Raw genomic sequence first — 20,148 nt, forward strand, 5'->3', positions numbered from 1 at the left:
GGATTGGTCTTTGGTGGGGGTATTTCGATCTTACAGTGAATATCAATATTTTTACGGAAAACTGTTAACGAAATCTAATGTTTAGGTAATAAATTTGTATTTTGAAAGCCAAAGTGTCATTACACCATTATTTGATTGGAAAAAAGTCGTCAACTCCATAAGTTAACCCATATATTTCGAATGGGAAAAAAACGGATTCAACTTACTTTACATAATCTCCAATTGATATCCCCCACCCCAACTATCATATCCAATCTAATAAAATACATATTTGCTAGCAAGATGTGGTCCTCAACGGTCAAATCTTATAGTAAATTTAGCTAAATCGATCAACGGTCAAATCTCATAGTAAATTTAGCTAAATCGATGCACGATCGATCAAATTCAATTAATTGTATGTCATTTCAATGATTTCTGACCACTGTCTGATGGTGATGGTCGATTGCAATAATTAGGTGGGTGGAAGAGTTTTTTTTCTTAATTTATAAACTTTTATTTGTGGGGTGAGGTGGGGTGGGGTGGAGAGGGTTAAAAAATAATCTAAATTTAAAAGAGGGTTAAAAAATAATCTAAATTTAAAAAAATACACCGAACATATTTTTAAAATTCTATTCTATGTGATTAAATCCTATTCAGAATAGAATACCATTATAAAAACGTAAATAATCGAAGCCGTAGCGAGTAGCAACATCCATTTAGATAAAATTCACTGTACCAACACACTTTCCAAGAGGGAATTAAACTGTGGTGATAGATAAAATGACCATTTAACCGTGTCTCTTGAATGATAAAATGAAAACAAAATACAATGATAGAAAAACTAACCAATCACAATTTTGTAGAGCAACTAATGTAAACTGGGACGCGTAATTCAAATGTAGCTCAAAACTAGTTAAAATGAGAATAACGAAATGCCAATATAGAGGGTAATAAGACAGAAAATCACCACCTCTAAATCTATCATGTCTTCTAATGATGAACCAAGAAAACTCCTTCTCTACGTACTGGAGTTTTCTCCACCCAGTCTATGAAGATTCACAGTTCGATGAGGAATCACAACAACGGTAACTTTTAATCAATCTTCACGGATGAGAATAGGTAATGGACAAAGTAGAAAGACATTAGGAAGCCGATGGTGCCAGTGGACAACATGATAGCAACTGCCATAATCAGCGAATAACCAAGATAAAGTACAGCAGACACCGGCCCACTCAAACTCTGCAGGTCAAAGACCAAGTAATTGATCGAGTACAGGAACACATAGAGTGCAACTGAACCTGAAGCAAAGAATGCCTTCCACCACCACCGCCAATCCTCAACACAAAGATGCATGTATGTAAGAACCACGGATACTTCCGCACAAACAACAACCAGCAATAACAAAACTATCAGCAGAAACCCAAACACATAATAGAACCTTCCTAGCCAGATGCTGGAGAGAATGAAGAAAAGTTCAATGAATAGGGTTCCAAATGGAAGAGTTCCTGCACCAAGAACAAGAAGCCATGATGGATACTTGCGAGCAGGTATTTCTCTAGGAATCTGGTTGGTTCGTACAGGATACTGAATTGCCTCAGCTTGGGTCCCAAAGAATCCACCCAATAGAGTGAGCGGCACAGAAATGCAGAACCAAAGTGACAAGAGCACAAAATAGAGAGAAATGGGAATGGCACCAGTACTCTTGCTGCCCCAAAGAATGAAGTTCAATACTGTTAGAATAACAAAGACAATTCCAGGAAAGAAGCACGCAACAGACCAAGAGACTGATCTCCATCCTTCAGAGGTTCCCTTGATGGTTCTCCACATACGTACAGCAACATAACCAGCAGCAATACCCAAGAAAAGATATAGAAATATCATCCTTGTCAATAGCATTCCTCGTGAAGCTGGTGACATGAAACCAAAGGCTGCAAAAACAATTGTGACAACCGCCATCCTAGTAATTTGAACTCCATCTCCAACCATCACACAAAGAAGCTTTGAATGATCTGGTTCTCTGAATACATCACCCACAACAAGCTTCCAGCCAGAAAGTTCTTCATTCATTTGTGCTTGAGCTTCCTTGTCCAATTCCTCGTACCTTGTCAAATCCCTTCTCACAGTCCTCAAGAATATGACAAACACTATACCAACCAGGAAAACTATCACCATCAATGAATTAAGGATTGAGAACCAGTGGACACGAGCACCTTCCATCTTCAAGTAAGCATCCCACCGAGATGGCCATCTTGTACTGCTCTTGACAAATTCGACCTCGTATGTGAATGATATTCTCTCTTGCTCCCTTATTATTTGAGACTTGTCAAGCTCTGAGGGGCACTTCACTGTTGTTATGTTATCATACATGTGAAGTTTTGTCATAACTTCTGGATCATGCTTAACACTGCAAGGTACAACCTCAAAACCAACAATCTCATATCCAGCGGCCTTCTTATTATCAGATTCTGAAATCACACCCATACCTTCTTCACCAGTACCGATAATCTCAACCCCACTCCCCACATACTCATGAACCAAAACAGTGAACTTGAGATGATTAATAATGTAATCATCATTACTATTAGCCGGAGTATACCCCACTGGGAATCCAGTCCACTGAATAGTAACCCCATTTTGCTTTGCATATCTCATCACAGGCAAATTGTCCAAAATCATATTCACTTGGTACAAATCCCGTGTTCTCTGTTTCAAAAGCTTAACCTCATGCTCACTCAATGGATTCATAATGCAAAGAAAAATTGTCTCATTCAGATTCATACGAAACCGATATGGGGAGTTATCAATCTGATCTCCCATAAGGAGTTCTCCAAGATTCTTCGCACTTTTCTTGACCCCACCAAGTGGTGTACAATAAGGCAAACTATAGTAACTATACGGAAGCTCAGTCTCAATGGAAGTCAATGAATTAACTTTGGCAAATATGGGCTCCCTATTTGAGTACGTGTGCATATAACTTCCGGGCAAATAAAACCCATTGCAAACTTGCAGGAACAACAACACAAGGAGAAAAGCCCAATTAATTGTGGGCATTTTCTTCTTCGGTTTCAGTGACAAAAATGCCCGCTCAAATCAACCAAATAATGCAAACACTCCATATTTTCTCTCAAACGACGTTAACATGCGCATTCAACACGAAATCTACATCCAACAAACTTAATTTTGTCAACCTCTCAACATCATCTCTTGTATAAAAACAAGTAAACTAATAACAAATTTCTACTCTTAAGTCTTAACAAACATGCATAGATCCACAAACCGACATGTTGTATTTTAATCAGATCAAATTAAGTCACATGCAAACAACACATACAAAATCTACAAATTAACAACAAATAGATCAAGCTTCATAAATATAAATGACGAATCCTTGAAAGCTCACACAAGCAATAAGAGTGAAGTGATAGAAGCGTACCTGAAGCAAATCTGGAGAGATAAATTGGAGATGGGCAGAAATCTGGGAAGGATCCGAATGTGTGAAAATGAAGCAGAGGGTGTGGTGCGTTAGTTTAATTGGTTGGAGAGGAGATGGTTTCTGAAAGAGAAGGAGAGCATGGGTGTTGTTTTATATTAGGTTGAATTAAAGTGAAAAGTGAGTAATAAAACGATAGAAATGCTAAATGTTGTGATTAGTTTTTTCGGGTAGTTTTTAACTCGAGTTAGATCTCGTGGTTAGATTTGACACTCGATTTCGCGAATGTTATATTTATGGAATGGGCCAGCCTATTCGCAGTTTCTTGGGCCAGCCTTCGGGAATGGTTACAATGTAGTATCCATTTACAATAACAATAATACTACATCAATAACCCTCTCTCACAATCTTGACGTAATAGTTTATAATTAGTTAATTCATGACGGATCCCATATAAATTTCACTAATTAACTACGAACTGACCAATTACGAATTACCACGTTAAAGTTGTGAAAGAAAGTTTATAAAAAATGATTGTTTATATAGTATTACTCGTAGGAGGCCTTTGGTTGGAGGTTATGTGAGATTATTGGGGTTAAGTCATCTTATATTATTTGATTATCATGTTTAATTGTCAAGTAATATAAGGTACCGGTAATCTTCAAATACCAATAGTAACTACTATTGGTAATATTGGAGGTAATCTGATTACCTCAAATTTCTTAGGTATCTTATCCCTTATTAATAAAAATTTTGGACAATAATGCCCCTATTTTAAAATAAATGTACATTAATATCCTATTTCAATTTTACCCTTGTTTTATTAAAATTTTAGACAATAATACCCCTATATTTAAAACAATTTACAGACCACCACTGTCACCCAGCCACCACTGCCGACAGCAGGCCAACCACCACGGACTGCCGCCGGGAAGTCGCCGGAGTCCCTAAAAAAGAACGAGATTCGGTGGGAGGCTCCGGGAGGCTTCGATATGGTCGTTTCAAGCCATATTGATGGCCGAAAATGGTCATATCGAAGCCTCTCGGAGCCTCCCACCGAATCTTGATCTTTTTAGGGACTCCGGCGACTTTCCGACGACGGTAGTTTGCGGTGGCAGCAGGTGGTGGCAAGGGGTGGGGATGATTTCGTCATAAATTAAAGTTTTATATAAGCGGGGGTGTTTTAGCTAAATCTGAAATATTGGGGGTTAAAAAATTATTCAAAAATTAATAATAAAATTAATATTATATTAATATTTAAAAAGAGGACAATTTAGTAATTTAAATAACATACCTATCAATTTATTCCCCCTAACCAAACATATTAATATAACATACACACCAATTAACCAAACATATTTTCCTAAAGATTCTCAGTAATCTTCAAGGTAATATAAGATTCTAGTAATTCAACATTCGCTGAACTAAACGTCCTCTTACAATAAATGATTCTTTCCATGCAGCTGCAAACAAAATATTAAGCGTACAATACACTATTCAACCGTAGGGCTTCCTAATTGTAATTTTTTCCATTTTGTATTCGATCCAAGGCCCATGGCTCTTATGATGCTCCCATACTCCTGGTAAAAAAAACTCATAAAATTAAAAACAATGAAACACTTTAAAAATGGGGATTTAAATTTCAAATATTAATCATCTAGAATTCCAGGAAGCGTGTCTAGTGTCTACGACTGAATACTGATAAGCTGCTTGATGCAATTAAAGTTGTGACAATTTATGACAGGTGGCTGTATAGTGACGATCTTGCAAACGTTATCAGTCATGTTCTAAATAGTTTCCAGTAACATATTGAAAATGGCTTTGGAAAGTGATTTCTTGAGTTCACACTTCTACAGATCCTTTGAGCCAATTTGCAAGTAATGGCAACTGACAGGCGAAAACAATTTCTGGGCCACCCCACCAACAGACTCCCATTCAGGCATTCACTTTTGATATCCATCAACTATTCCCACATATTTCCTACTATTTTTTATTCACCCAAAAATGAAATCTAGAAACATGACTGATGAGATGTCTGTCCAAGCCTTTTGACCGATCAACGGCCGTTGGACACCTTATAAATACCACCACCCGACTTTCTCTCAATGCATAACCTCCCGTTTCCATATAAACACTAGCCAAACATGTCGCTTCAGCTTTTAACTTCATTTCTCCTTTTCCGTCTCCCATTACTTGTCTTCTTTCTCATCACCAAAGCCAGAACCACCAAATCTAAAGGATCATCATATCCTTCCTCTGATATTTTCCCCAAATCCTACCCATTAGTGGGCTCCTTCTTCTCCATTTTAGCAAACCGAAACCAATTAATCCAGTGGTCTACTTCCATTCTCCAAAACACCCCCACTGCAACATTTGCTTTGCCCAAGGTACTGGGCACCGTCACTTACTTGACTGCTAATCCAGCCAATGTCCAGCATATTCTCAAAACTAACTTCTACAACTACCCAAAAGGCAGAGAATTCCGAACAACTCTCTTGGACTTTCTTGGCAATGGCATCTTCAATATTGACGGCGAACAATGGAAGTTCCAAAGACAAATTTCGAGCCACGAATTCAACACCAAATCTCTCCGTAAATTTGTTGAAACCGTTGTTGAAACCGAGCTCTCTGATCGCCTTATTCCCATATTAGAGCGGGCTGCAGCCAACAAGGACGTCCTCGATTTTCAAGATGTTCTTCAAAGGTTTGCGTTTGATAATATATGCAAGATTGCTTTCGGGTACGATCCTGAGTACCTGTTGCCGTCTTTTCCAGAAGCTAAGTTCGCACGAGCTTTTGACGAAGGTGTTAGGATTAGCAGCGAAAGATTTCACGCACCTTTACTAATACTCTGGAAGATAAAACGAGTTCTCAATATTGGTTCTGAAAAGCGTCTGAAAATTGCGACTTCTGAGGTTCAGGAATTTTCTAGAAACATCATAAAAGAAAAGAAACAACAACTTAAAGAAAACTCCTCGCCTGAATCCATGGATCTTTTGTCACGATTCTTGAGCTCCGATCAATACGACGAAAAATTTGTTAGTGACATAATCATCAGCTTTACACTGGCCGGCCGAGACACCACATCGGTAGCTTTGACATGGTATTTCTGGCTGTTATGCCTGGGAAATCAAGGGCTAACGTGGGAAATCACGTGATGGGGGTGACCTGCTCCCGTCAGAACGGTAAGCACACGTCAGGCATGCAAGGCGCTGTGGAGTTCCCACGTATCCATTTCCCTGCTCCAAATCGCGTAAAATCAGCTTGGAAGGTGAGCAATGGGACGTAAAGCCAGATTTAGTCCTGACATTCGCACCAACCCACGGATTTAATGATGGTTATCTGCACTAATCTCACTATAAAAAGGAAGGGTCTTTTCATTAAAAGGATTCGGCCTTCTTGCACTTTGAACTAGCTTTCTCTCTCTCTGATCATTATACTTTTGTATTTACTTTTCCTGAATTTTTTGTAAGTCAGTCCGCTGTTGCGACCTGACCCACGATTCTAATACAAACTATCAGTGGACGTAGGATTTGCTACCTTAGCATCCGAACCACTTTAAAAAGCTCTCATTGTTGCATTTACTCTACATTTCATCCATAATCACGTGTGTCTCTTGACCAATCAACGTTTTGCACGTGTCGATTAGTTGGTGTCAAAATCACGCATCAACAGTTTTGGCGCTAGAAGGAGGGCCTGGTTTAGTGTTCATCCTTCATCAGGAGAATCTTCAACCTACTGGTCCTATAGCAACAAATGGCCCACCAATCTGAACTTGAGCAAGCCAACCAGCGCGTTGAGGGAGTTCCCCTAACCCAGGGGGATACCCCTTCCAGGATACTTCTAGTTTCACAAAATGTTGCGGTAGATATCCCGGCAGCTTCGCAGCTTGACCCCGCCATCAGAAGCTACCTGGAGAGGTTCGACAATACTCTCCAGACGGTCAACCAGAGGCTGGACCATTTGGACCAAGGCATATCATCTAGAACAGCTGGGGTGGTGCAACCGCCAGAAACGCCAGCAAGTCGCATGAAAGCACGGCAGAGGGAAATAGCCTGTGCCACGAGCACTGCAGCGCGTAGACGTAAGGGCAAGCAAGTGGCAAAAAACAAGCCTACACGCTCCTAAGGACCAGCGAACACAAACCGTGCCCCAAGCAGGGTGCCGACAAAGCTGAGATTCGACGAAAAAGTGAATCCCGAGCTGTCCCATGCCATGTCACAGGTGAACCCGAGCAAAAGTACCGGGCACGATGATTCCTATCACCGCCAACAGAAGGATCCTGAGATCTATCATGTGGGTGGTCCTCACACCTCGCGGGGCGGTTCGTACCACCGCGAGGGTCGTGAAAATGCCCCGTACAATCCATCGCCTTCACACGCCTCTAGTCAGCATGTGTCGAGAGCAGCCAGAAATGCCGGCTGAGGCGAAGAGGAGTCTGACCTCTGAACTTTCCTGAACCGTAATCGCGAAGGCCGAACTCGCATGGGTGAAAGCAATCCCCAATTAGCTCCGTTACCACAAATTGAGGAGCTACAGCGAGCTCTGGATAGGTTGAGGGAGCAGCAAAACAAGCAGACCCAGGTCACCTCTGCATCCCCTTTCTCTCCCAAAGTGCTAGCTGCTCCATCCCCGTCGGGGTTCAGAATGCCCGACATGCGGCCGTTTGATGGGAATCATGACCCGCAGGATCATTTGTATGAGTTCAACGACCTGATGGAGCTCCATCAGGTTTTGGATCTTGCAAAATGCCGTTGTTTGGTCGTGACGCTGACTTCTCATGCCAAGTGGTGGTTAAGGTCGCTCCTAGCGGGATCGATCAGTTCATGGCCTCAGATGAGTACGACGTTCCTACGACATTTCCAAGCAAATCGAAAGTTTTCGATGCCTTTGAGCTACCTCAGCAACATAAGGCAAGAAAGAGACGAATCCCTGCAATCTTACATCGACCGTTTCCACAGGGAACTCAACAAGTGGCTCATGCCCCCGAAGAGTCTATCCGAACACTTATAATAGCTGGAGTTCGCCCGCAAACCAACCTGTGGAAAGAACTACAGGCTGAGGACGATGTTTCCCTCACCAGATTTTACAACCTTGCAAAAAAATATCTCCGAATAGAGAATTCATTGGCGGCACTCCGTCATCGCGATCACGGTACTTCAAGCAGTATATCTGGTTGGGGGGAAGGTAGGAGAATTGATCGCAAAGGAGACATCGACGATCAGCGAAAAGGGAAGAAACCACGCTATGAGCAAAAAAGGTCCCATGCTCCTGTTCCTCGTCGCGACCGAGACAAAGTTCAATACACTCCGCTGAATGTGTCCATATCCGTAATTCTTGACAAATCTGAGGAGGCCAGCTTGCTCGGTGAGTCGGAACCCATGAAAACCCCTGCTGTGGCCAAAAACAGCAAAAAATACTGTCATTTCCATTGGGACAACGGGCATCACACCGATGAATGCCGAGCTCTAATGCAGGCAATCGAAGAGCTCATCAAGAAAGGGCACTTCAAGGAGTATATTGATGACTCTACTCCGAAAGAGAACCAAGGGGAGCAAAAGAAAAAGCGTCGTGATCGCAGCGGATATAGTAGTGTTAACATAATCTTCGGAGGCCTGCACCTCGCGAGAAACACGCGAGGTGCGCAGGAAAGGCATGCTCGTGAAGCATATCACGACCCGATCAAGGTAATGAACACTTCGCAGCGATCACAAAAGGCTTAAAAGGAGGAGCCGATCACCTTCTGCGAAAAGGAAGCAGCTCGCTTGCACCATCCTCACGAGGATGCCCTGGTGATCACGCCCCTGATAGGGTGCTATAATGTCTGTAGAATGCTCGTGGACAACGGAAGCGCTGTAAACATTCTGTTCCAGACCGCTTTCGAAAGGATGAACCTAAACGAGGCCGACCTGAAGCCGCCTCGATACCTCTTTACAGTTTTACAGGGGACCACCTGATCCCCAAAGGAACGATCCAGCTCCCAGTCACGCTCGGCGACTATGACGAGGTGACTAGGGTTACCGAATTTTTGGTCGTGGATTGCCCATCGGCCTTCAATGGAATCTTAGGGCGACCTCTGTTGAGAAGCTTCAAGGCAGTCACTTCCATATACCATCTCAAGATGAAGTTCCCAACTCCAACGGGGATAGGGGAAGTGATAAAAGAATCAGCATGCATGAAGAGTGGTGGAGATGGAGAATGAAAGCATGGATTCTAAAAAACGGTTTTCAAACAAAGCTTGGAAAAGAGATTATACCTACTCCTTTGCTTTGGATTGATGAAGATCAGCCTCAAAGTAATGAGACCTCCACACTTTAACAGCACCTTGAGAGGTTTAGAGAGTGGTCGTGGCTTTTAGAGAGAGTTTTGGTTTTGCTTTGAGTGAACAATGTGTGTTATGAACAAAAATGCAACCTTTTGCATTTATATATACTTGGGCAATTTTGTAATTATTTATTTTTCACTTCAAAGCCCAATAAAATCTTATTTTATAAAGAGACCCCATGAATTTATTATGCTACCCTTTGAATAATCAATATTATTCAAGGGCCCATGTAAACTAAACTAGTTTACAATGACAACCCATAAAGTTACCCTTTTACCCTTTAACTATTAAAAGGTTATTTTTGTTCATCTCATTAATCTTAACACTTTAAGATTTAATCTTAACACTTTAAGATATAATAATTAAATATAATTAATTATTGCTTGACCATTTTAATCCTTAAAATGTCACAAATAGTTTTCTATGTAACTATTACCATAGAAATCCCGTTATTACCCTCGGAAGGTGCTAGCCCTCTTCGGATAATCATTTCTCTCTCTCATCCTTCTCTAACTTCCCAAGGCTATTGGTGTGACCATGTAGGTCCACCGTGGATTAGCCGTGGGCCGGTTCTGGATGAATCCGGAAACCTGTCCGGAGGCCCAACGACTATGGTAAACATCTAGCAATGTGCCATAGTCCCTAAACCACGATGAAGAAATACTTCATCGAACCCATTTCAGATCATACGTACCATGCAGGTAAAGTCCCTCCATTGAGATATCCTAATCGAGTATGGATTCATGGAACGTCAAAATCCTAAACTCGATCTTCTACCGAATTGTCGATCAATATGTCCGGAACTTGTCATCACAAACTTACTTTTGTATGACTAATAATAGACTCTGGCCAGAGATTCAGTTTTCCGACATTTATCGATGTTCGTCTAGGAACTCGAATCCGGATGGAGTCAGCGGTACTCCCGATCCTATATTTTCGAGTCAATGGATCCCCTCTTGACCATCGTTCGTTTCCGCATATGAACAACGCATGACCAAATAGGCTTTATTGTACGAAACATGATTAGTCTCGTACTTATACACCGTATGAACCATACGCATCCATATCGGATCCGACTACAATGTCTCAGGTCAAAGGACTACATCGTGCACTGATATAACCAAACGATAAATCATTGACTACATGCTTTTCCAAGTGATTTGTCGTTATTCGGTCACGTTCGAAAAACAGTTCACCAACCGTTAATCCATACCAATGCCCTAGTGACATGACTATCATCGTCATCCGTACTTATATCAACTCATGATATCTTTCGGAAGCATCCGGTATGCCTACTGTGCAATATAGTTGCCCAAATTTATATTGCTTCCGTAGGAAACCCTTTTCGATAATTCATTTACCTATTAAATGAATCATCTGGACAATTCATATACATACTTTATCTTAAATGCATGACTGAATAAAGGAAGCAATTTACATATATGAATTGAAGAACTCTTTCTTCTATTATTTATGATATATATAGATACAAGACAAAATGCTCTGAAACCGACAATACGAATGGTTTCTAGGGCATACACTAATATACACTAACAAGTGAGTGGATCGCAAAGCGCATCTCGCGAATGCTACGTAAAAGCGGTGTAGATGGCAGGCAAGGGAAAGGGCATTTCGCGATGTGTGCCTCGCTTGGCTATGGCAATCAGCCGGATCGAGCCACAGCCTGGTCCAGTGGAGGATAATATAGATCCTCGAATCTAGGAAATCTCTCCCAGCAGCCCGGTTAAGGATCTATTCGAGATTTCGGTTGATCCAAAAGAGCCGAGCCGAGTGTTAAGAATTGGAAGCTGTCTCAACCCTCAGCTCGCTTCCGAACTGATAAGCTTCCTGGTTGAGAATATCGATGTGTTTGCCTGGTAGCATGCAGATATGGTCGGGATCAGCCCAGACATCACTTGCCATGCGTTAAACATCGACTGTGAGGCCAAATCGATTCGCCAGAAAAGAAGAGTAATGGATCCGGAGCGGTATGCTGCATTAAAGTCAGAAGTGGAAAACCTCCTCTAGAATGGGTCCATCCGAGAGGCACTCTACCCGACCTGGGTCATCAACCCGGTCCTGGTAAAGAAGACAACCGGCAAGTGGTGGACCTGCGTTGACTTCAGCGACCTCAACAAGGCTTGCTCGAAAGACGGCTTCCCTCTGCCGAGAATCGACCAGCTCGTTAATGCCACCTCGGGGCACGAGCTACTAAGCTTCATTGATGCATACTCGGGATACAATCAATTCCCGATGTATGGGCCACACGAGGAGCATACGTCCTTCATTACGGACCGGGGGCTGTACTGTTACAAAGTTATGCCTTTCGGCCTCAAGAATGCTGGCGCAACCTACCAGCGGCTGGTTAATCGAATGTTCTCTGACCAGATCGGAAAGACAATGGAGGTCTATGTGGATGACATGCTGGTCAAATCCTAGGTCACCTCAAAACACATTGCACATCTCGCTGAGATGTTTGACATCCTCCGACTGTACAGAATGAAGCTAAACCCTCTCAAGTGTTCGTTCGGGGTATCGTTAGGAAAGTTCCTGGGGTATATGGTTAATCAGCGAGGGATAGAAATAAACCCCGAGAAGATCCAAGCTCTGCTCGATATGGAGAGCCCGACCAGCAAAAAGCAAGTCATGAGTCTAAATGGGCGAATAGCAGCACTTAGTCGCTTCATATCGAGACTAACAGACCGCTGCTTACCATTTTTCAATGTTCTGAAGGCCAACAAGAAATTCGAATGGACTCCCAAATGCGAACAGGCGTTCCAGAGTATAAAAGAACACCTCGGGAAGCCACATCTCCTCTCTAAGCCTCTTCCGCAGGAAATCCTGCTCATCTACTTGTCCGTCTCTCAGTTCGCGGTCAGTGCAGCTCTAGTGCAGCTCTAGTGCAGGAAGAGAAAAAGGCGCAATGGCCAGTGTACTATGCAAGCAAGCGTCTGACGGATTCCGAGATGCGGTATCCGGAAATGGAGCGACTAGCCTTTGCTCTACTGATCGCATCCAGAAAGCTGCGACCTTACTTCCACGGCCATACGATCCACGTAATGACTAATTACCTTCTCAGGTAGGTCCTTTAGAAACCAGAAGTCTCGGGTAAACTGCTCAAATGGGCCATGGAATTAAGCCAGTTCAACCTAAAGTACAAGCCCAGGTCGACCATTAAAGGGCAAGCTGTTGCTGACTTCATCTCAGAATTTTCCTATCTTCCGAGCGAGCAACAGCCTGGCGAAGCCATCCAGGAAAGTATTCAGAACCTGTCGACCTGGAACCTTTACGTCGACGGGTCATCAAACAGAAAAAGAGCTAGCACGGGTCTTCTCCTTGTAAGCCCCGAAGGGACTCGAATCCATGGTATTCTCCGGTTCAGGTTTAAAGCGACCAACAATGAGGCTGAGAATGAAGCTCTGCTTGCCGGGTTGCGACTTGCCAAAGAAATGGGTGCAATCGCGATCAGCATTTACAGCGACTCCATCCTGGTCGTCAACCAAATTTTAGGAGAATACCAAGCCAAGGAAGAGAACATGGTCCGCTATCTGAAAGAAGCTAAGACCGCTCTTGGGTCGTTCAAGCACTTTGAAATCACTTAGATTCCCAGAGATAGCAATTCTATAACGGACGCCCTAGCAAAGATAGCCTCGTTGTTGGATTCAGAAGCTCCAGATAACATTCCCATTCGGTTTGTCGATGCTCCAACTATCAGTTCGACCGAACAGGCCGTAAATATGACTCAACCAGACTCCTGGATAACTCCCATTTTCCAGTACCTCAAGGATGGGACCTTGCCAGACGACAAGGTCGAGGCAAGGGTCCTGCGAGCAAGATCTGCTCGTTACACACTCATCGGAGACCAGCTGTACAGGAGAGGATTCAGTGCCTCTCTCCTCCTATGTGTAACCAGTGAAGAAGCAGACTACATCATGAGGGAAATTCACAAAGGGATCTGTGGCAATCACACAGCTGCTCGATCTCTTGCGAACAAGGTTGTTCGTCAGGGGTATTATTGGCCCCGGATCCAAAAAGATACGCACAATTTTGTCAAGAAATGTGACAAGTGCCAGCGGTTCGCGAACATTTCGCGAGCCCCCTCTCACGAGCTGATAACGATGTCTAGCCCCTGGCCATTTTCCATGTGGGGGATCGACCTTATCGGTCTCATGCCAGTCGGAAAAGGAGGAGTCAAATATGTCGTGATCGCGGTAGATTATTTCACAAAATGGGTGGAAGCTGAACCGCTGGCCGCGATCACGACTAGAAAGCTAAACCGCTGGCCGCGATCACGACTAGAAAGCTGAAACACTTCGTTTTCAAGAATATAGTGTGCCGCTACGGAATTCCCCACACCCTCATCTCGGATAATGGAAAGCAATTCGATAACGAGGAGTTCAAGCAGTTCTGCGACGAGCTGGGCATCCATAAAAAATTTACCTCAGTCACCAGACCGCAATCAAATTGCCAGGTTGAAGCTGTCAACAAGACCATCAAGCACACTCTAAAGGCCAAGCTTGGGGCAGCCAAGGGAAATTGGGTCGACGATCTCCCCGAGGTCTTATGGGCGTACAGGACAACTCCAAGAACCTCCACCTCAGAAACCCTTTTTTCGCTAGCTTATGGCTGCGAAGCAATGATTCCTGTAGAGGTGGAAACTCCCCAAGGTCTTATGGGCGTACAGGACAACTCCAAGAACCTCTACCTCAGAAACCCCTTTTTCGCTAGCTTATGGCTGCGAAGCAATGATTCCTGTAGAGGTGAAAACTGGTTCTCTTCGGAGAGACTTGTACGACGAGAATGAAAACGAAGCACTTATGAGAGCGAGTCTGGATCTTGTCGAGGAGCACCGCTAAGGATAGCAGCCTACCAACAGCGTGCGAAGAGATTCTTCGATTCAAAGGTCAAGCGAAGAGACTTTCAGGTCGGTGACCTTGTGCTAAAAGAAGTTCTCCCTGGAACCAGGGAGCCAAGCGCGGGAGTATTAGGACCCAATTGGGAAGGTCCGTATCGGGTCAACAAGGTGATCAGACCGGGGACTTACCATCTCAAAAGGCTAAATGGTTCCAAAGTACCCCGAGCTTGGAATGCCGAGCACCTCCGGCCATACTATCAGTAATCCCGAGCTCAGCTCTCATTGCAAATTAGGTTTTAATTTTGTTAGATTCCTTTTTATTGTAAAATATTATCATGTTCGCTTGTAACAATTCGCATGTGATATTGCCTATGTAAAACGAACTGAATTGTAAACTGCATTCATATATGATTAAGCGAACAGCAATTAAAAGCGGTGTATTTCATGTACAAAAATTGTTCAAGACCCTATTAATCCCTATGGAGTCAGTCTCATCGCACTAAGCCTGGTCGGTGGGGGGAACCTTCGAAGCAAGACCCGAACCTTTAGCCTGATCAGATCCTCGGGCGGCCGCTGCTGCTTGATCATCTTCCTTCGCCAAAATCTGCAAGGTCTCTTGCCACCCCTATGGGAGGTCGGACATATCCAGATCTGGATTCTTTGGTCGCAGGGTATAGATGGACCCGATCGCCCAGTCGGCGGCCTTATCCTCGATCTCCTCTAACTGGATCCGCATTTCTTCAATCAGGGAAGCAATTTTTTCCTGACTCTCCTGGAGTTTGGCCTCGAGAGCTAGCCTTTCCTTTTCGGAGGCCTCCCTTTCTTGTTCTGCTCGCTGGGCCCGTGTTAAGATCGTCTGGAGCTCTTGGTCCTTCTCCCCGACTTCCTTGGAGAGCCTAGCGGTTGTCCTCTGAAGCTCTTTTACTTCGTCCACACGCCGTTCGAGCTCCGCCTTTTGGAAGTCAACTGTCCGCATAGCGGCCTTCTTTTGGCTCAAGTATCTGTTCTCCGCCTCAAACGATTGCGTTCTTTTGGCTTCGACAGTCGCCAGGCTCTATTTGAGCTTCGCGATCTCCTCTTTCAGATCATTTGCCCCCTTCGCGGCCCCCAGCCAAGCTTTCTCCATGGACATCCTCATGGCAAGCAAAACCTGCGAACAAGAAGTTAGAATGAAAATGACGTACAAGCTTTAAGAATAGTTCGTTTACCTTACTTAGATGCTGGAACGACGTGGTCAACAGGTCGTCGCCCGTATCAGAGAACTCATCATATGACTCCGATAGCCCACACTCGAGCAGAGAGTAGACTATCGGCTGCAGGTATTCGGGCAGGTTCCCTAGCGAATCCAGCACTGGTGTGTCCTTCGCCTTGTCGATAGCGACCGTCTCATCTACAGGCTCCTTCTGACGTCCCGCCACGACCTTAGTGGCTCTTCCTCAGATTCGGTCTCTGACTCCTCGACCTGAATCTGCTTCCTTTTCTTCGACCGCTGGGCCGGAGCCTTCCGCCTTGGGCGACCAGGTGGCTGAGCGACTTGTTCTGTCTTGGTCAGGACGAGACTGGGAGGGCATGACAGTTCGCACCGGTTGTGCCGTTGGGCGAGCAGCTTCGACTTCCCTTTCTTTCCTCGAATGAGGGAAGTTGAATGGTGCTCGCCGGGGCTGCTCGGATTCTTTCGGAGGCATGGTCGCTGCGTAAAGGTGTGTTAGTAACTAAGCAAAAATTATTCCACGACCAGAAAGGAATCAGTGTGCAACTTACATTCTGAGGACTCTAAAGACGCCTGGTCATTGAAAAAACCGTACTTCCGTAAGTTCACAGTCGTCACGAGCTTCCTCGCGTCCCGGCTTTATTCAGGGAGAACCCCAAAAGACACAATCCTGTCCAGGTCGGTGAGCAGGTCCAGGCTGGTCATCTTGTTAACTGCAAAAGAATACAAGTCGTTAGAAAAGGCGTTCACATAGTTAATGAATTTAGCAAAGAGGGACCTACTTGGTTTCTGAAAGCGGCAGTAGCCATCATAGCAGAAGAAGAAGAACTTCATCTCATAGGCCCCCGCGTTGCCGGGATAGCTATGTATCCCTTCGGCGATGGTAGATCGCCGAGACAAATAATATGAGTCTTTCTCCTTGCTCCTTTTTAGGTAATACGAACAGCCGAGCTCCACCGCTGTTAATTCGCCCAAGCCGCTCTCAAGGCACGCGATGTACATCGCAACAGCGATGACATACGCGTTTGGCGTTAATTGCATTGGTGCGATCCCGAAGTGATCCAGGACTGACCTAATAAAAGGGTGGAGAGGAATCAACCCCCCACCCTTGAAGATCTCTACGGAGATAGCAGCCAAGCCATCGAAAGGATGCCGCGATGACTGGGTGGCGTCGAGAAACACCTCTGCGTGGACGCTGAACTGTTTCTTTATCCTATCGAATTCTTCTCGGGTGAGAACCGAGAAAACCTCGAGGGATTCATCCACGGGAACATCCTGCGAAGACAAACCGGCTCCTTCTTCGGATCTGGATGCTGAGGGTTCCATTTCGCAGTCTGTAGCACCGACAGACAGAAGGTCATTTTAGCCATCGTACGTCGCCCTGTACGGCGGCTTGGGGCAAATTCCCTAAAACCTAACAATGACTCCAACCACCTAACAATGAAACATCAGATGACGCAACGCCATTGTACCACCAGATAATAATTAAAAAAAAAAAAAAAAAAAATTAAGAGGGAGCAAAAACCCTTACCTTTTGGGGGACGTGGCCGTGAACGGTTCTTGCTTCAGGTATCGGGAAAGAAAGGCTTCCGATTTGCAGGGAGTTTTCGTTCGAGACAAATGGGATTCTGGCGGCCTCATCTGGAAAATCTGGGCTTTTATATGGATCGCGAACCAGCGTTAACCACCCCTCGAAATCGAAACGACGTTTCTCTCTCTCCGCATTAAATGCGCCCCGCGCCGCATTTATTGTTGTGATGAGGGTTGTCGTTTCAGGAGCGTCGTGCAATTAATGCTCTGCCAAAGCAGTAACGCGTCAGCACATAATGCATTTAATGCGCCTGGCAGACGCCTGACATGCGCAGAGCTCCTGTCAGCGCAAGAGCGACCTCATCAGTTCTCCATCTCTAAGGTGTGGTAAGGAGCGCCCGGTGAAGTCAGGACTCTTAGGCAACGGCTGTCAGGTCATTCGGACGAGGTTTGCGCGAAGTCATGTTCGCAAAAGGTCATATCTCGAGCTTCTTTCATTCAGGTCAGAATGGTCAGGGCCACCACTCACGGCATGACTTAGTTTCCAAGGTTTGACCCTCAAACCTTAAAAACTAGGGGACTTTTGTTATGCTTGGGAAATCAAGGGCTGACGTGGGAAATCACGTGATGGGGGTGACCTGCTCCCGTCAGAATGGTAAGTACACGTCAGGCATGCAAGGCGCCGTGGAGTTCCCACGTGTCCATTTCCCTACTCCAAATCGCGTAAAATCAGCTTGGAAGGTGGGCAATGGGACGTAAAGCCGGATTTAGTCCTAACATTCGCACCAACCCACAGATTTAATGATGGTTATCTGCACTCATCTCACTATAAAAAGGAAGGATCTTTTCATTAAAAGGATTCGACCTTCTTGCACTCTGAACTAGCTTTCTCTCTCTCTGATCATTATACTTTTGTATTTACTTTTCCCGAATTTTTTGTAAGTTAGTCCACTGTTGTGACCTGACCCACGATTCTAATACAAACTATCAGTAGACGTAGGATTTGCTACCTTAGCATCCGAACCACTTTAAAAAGCTCTCATTGTTGCATTTACTCTACATTTCATCCATAATCACGTGTGTCTCTTGACCAATCAACATTTCGCACGTGTCGATTAGTTGGTGTCAAAATCACGCATCAACACTAACTGATCTCTAAACACCCAAAAGCTGAAAAACAAACTCTCGATGAAATCAAAGAAAAATCAGACACACCAGTTTATGAAGATATAAAAGACATGGTGTACACTCATGCGTCACTCTGTGAGAGCATGAGATTCTATCCACCGGTACCAGCAGACACCAAGTTAGCAGAAAACGACGACGTACTGCCCGACAGGACCATAGTGAAGAAGGGAATGCGAGTGTCATACCTTCCATATGGATGGGGAGAATGGAGAAGCTTTGGGGAGAAGATTGGCCAGAGTTCAAGCCAGAAAGGTGGTTGAAGAGAGAGGAAGATGGGAAATGGAGTTTTGAGGGGAGAGATCCGTACACGTATCCGGTGTTTCAGGCAGGGCCTAGGATTTGTTTAGGGAAAGAGATGGCATTTTTGCAAATGAAGAGGGTTGTGTCTGGGGTTTTGAAGAGGTTTAAGGTGGTGCCAGCGATGGAAGAGGGTGTTGAGCCGGAGTTTGTTGCACATTTGACTGCCAAGATGAAAGATGGCTTCCCGGTAAGGATAGTGGAGAGGACTCAGTGAGCACAATATATATGGTGTTAGGTAACTAGGTACTCTGAAATTTTATAACTTGTAATAAAGATTTGATGTAATTTTAATTTTGAATTGCAGTTGGTCGAAGTATTATTTGTATGAGTCTGATTATGAGTCTATGATATGATGAATTTTGTTCCTTTCCTTCCTTTTCAAGTAGTTGCCAACTAAATGTCAAATATGAAATCAAAATATAACAATGGGTTGGGTTCAATATCAACAATCAGCTGGCTCGCTCTCCCCACATTTAATGCTTCAGTACAAGAAAAGTAATTAAATATCTCAAAATCATGATGTTAGTTCTCCCTCATTTACATTTCTTTTTATAATCAAATGTTGTTACTTCTGGAGATATTAATCCATAATTATAAAATCGAAATTTTAAGTGGAATGGGAGATTATATAGGGGAATTATTGATCATGACATGATAAAATGTTGTTGCTTTGAAGTGTTTCTTCTCGTAAAGCATTTCTTGTTTTGCCTGGCTGGGTTTTGGTGCAGGTGTGTTTTTTATCTCTGCGGTTGTGTTGCTGTGCAGGATGGTATTCTCAGGTTCGGTTGGGAGGATGATTTGTGGGAGAGTTCCCAGGTTCAGATAGATCTTTGGGGAAGCAGCATATGCCCTATGTTTGGGGTGTTTATTTGTTTTATTTTCCTCTTTTGGTTAAAGTCACAGACTGATTTTTTAGCTATCAGCAATAAGGGGTGGAATTGGTTATGGCCCGTTTTCTGGTGGAAGCTGCTGACTGTTCTTACTGGCTGTTTTTGATGTTATGTGATGGTTTGGCAGCGTTTTGTAAGTGGTTGTTTGATGGTGGTACCGGGTGTGGCTTGTTTTGTTGGCACCTGATTTGTTCTCTGGAGATTGCTGCTGGGTGGTTGAGGTTGGATTTTGGCTACTCTCAGTTGGCTGTTTTCTTGTGGTAGCTTGCTGGAGGTTTCCTGTTTTGTGACCTTTAGTGTGTGTTTGCTAGCAGATGGCCCTTTATGGGGTTTGTGACGAAATATGGAATGCCTTTTATTAATTTCCTTGAATCTCTGCTGGCTGAAATTAAGCAGTAATTAGAGTTTCAATCAATCAACTTAATTCAAGTGATTGATTGG

General features: G+C 44.0%; 1 protein-coding gene and 1 pseudogene across 1 annotated transcript; one reads left to right on the plus strand and one right to left on the minus strand.

The window, feature by feature from the left end:
- Positions 1-760: 760 nt before the first annotated feature.
- Positions 761-3,594, minus strand: LOC116120634 (transmembrane 9 superfamily member 12). The gene is made up of 2 exons (XM_031406596.1): positions 3,413-3,594; positions 761-3,138 (listed from the first exon to the last, which is right to left on the minus strand). The coding sequence occupies exon 2, from the start codon at positions 3,028-3,030 to the stop codon at positions 1,072-1,074; it is 1,959 nt and encodes a 652-aa protein (XP_031262456.1). The 5' UTR covers positions 3,031-3,138; positions 3,413-3,594; the 3' UTR covers positions 761-1,071.
- Positions 3,595-5,553: 1,959 nt separating this feature from the next.
- Positions 5,554-19,031, plus strand: LOC116120629 (annotated as a pseudogene).
- Positions 19,032-20,148: the final 1,117 nt, after the last annotated feature.

The sequence above is a fragment of the Pistacia vera genome, unplaced genomic scaffold (genome assembly GCF_008641045.1).
Source record: "Pistacia vera cultivar Batoury unplaced genomic scaffold, PisVer_v2 Contig940, whole genome shotgun sequence".
In the NCBI taxonomy this organism is placed as follows: domain Eukaryota; kingdom Viridiplantae; phylum Streptophyta; class Magnoliopsida; order Sapindales; family Anacardiaceae; genus Pistacia; species Pistacia vera.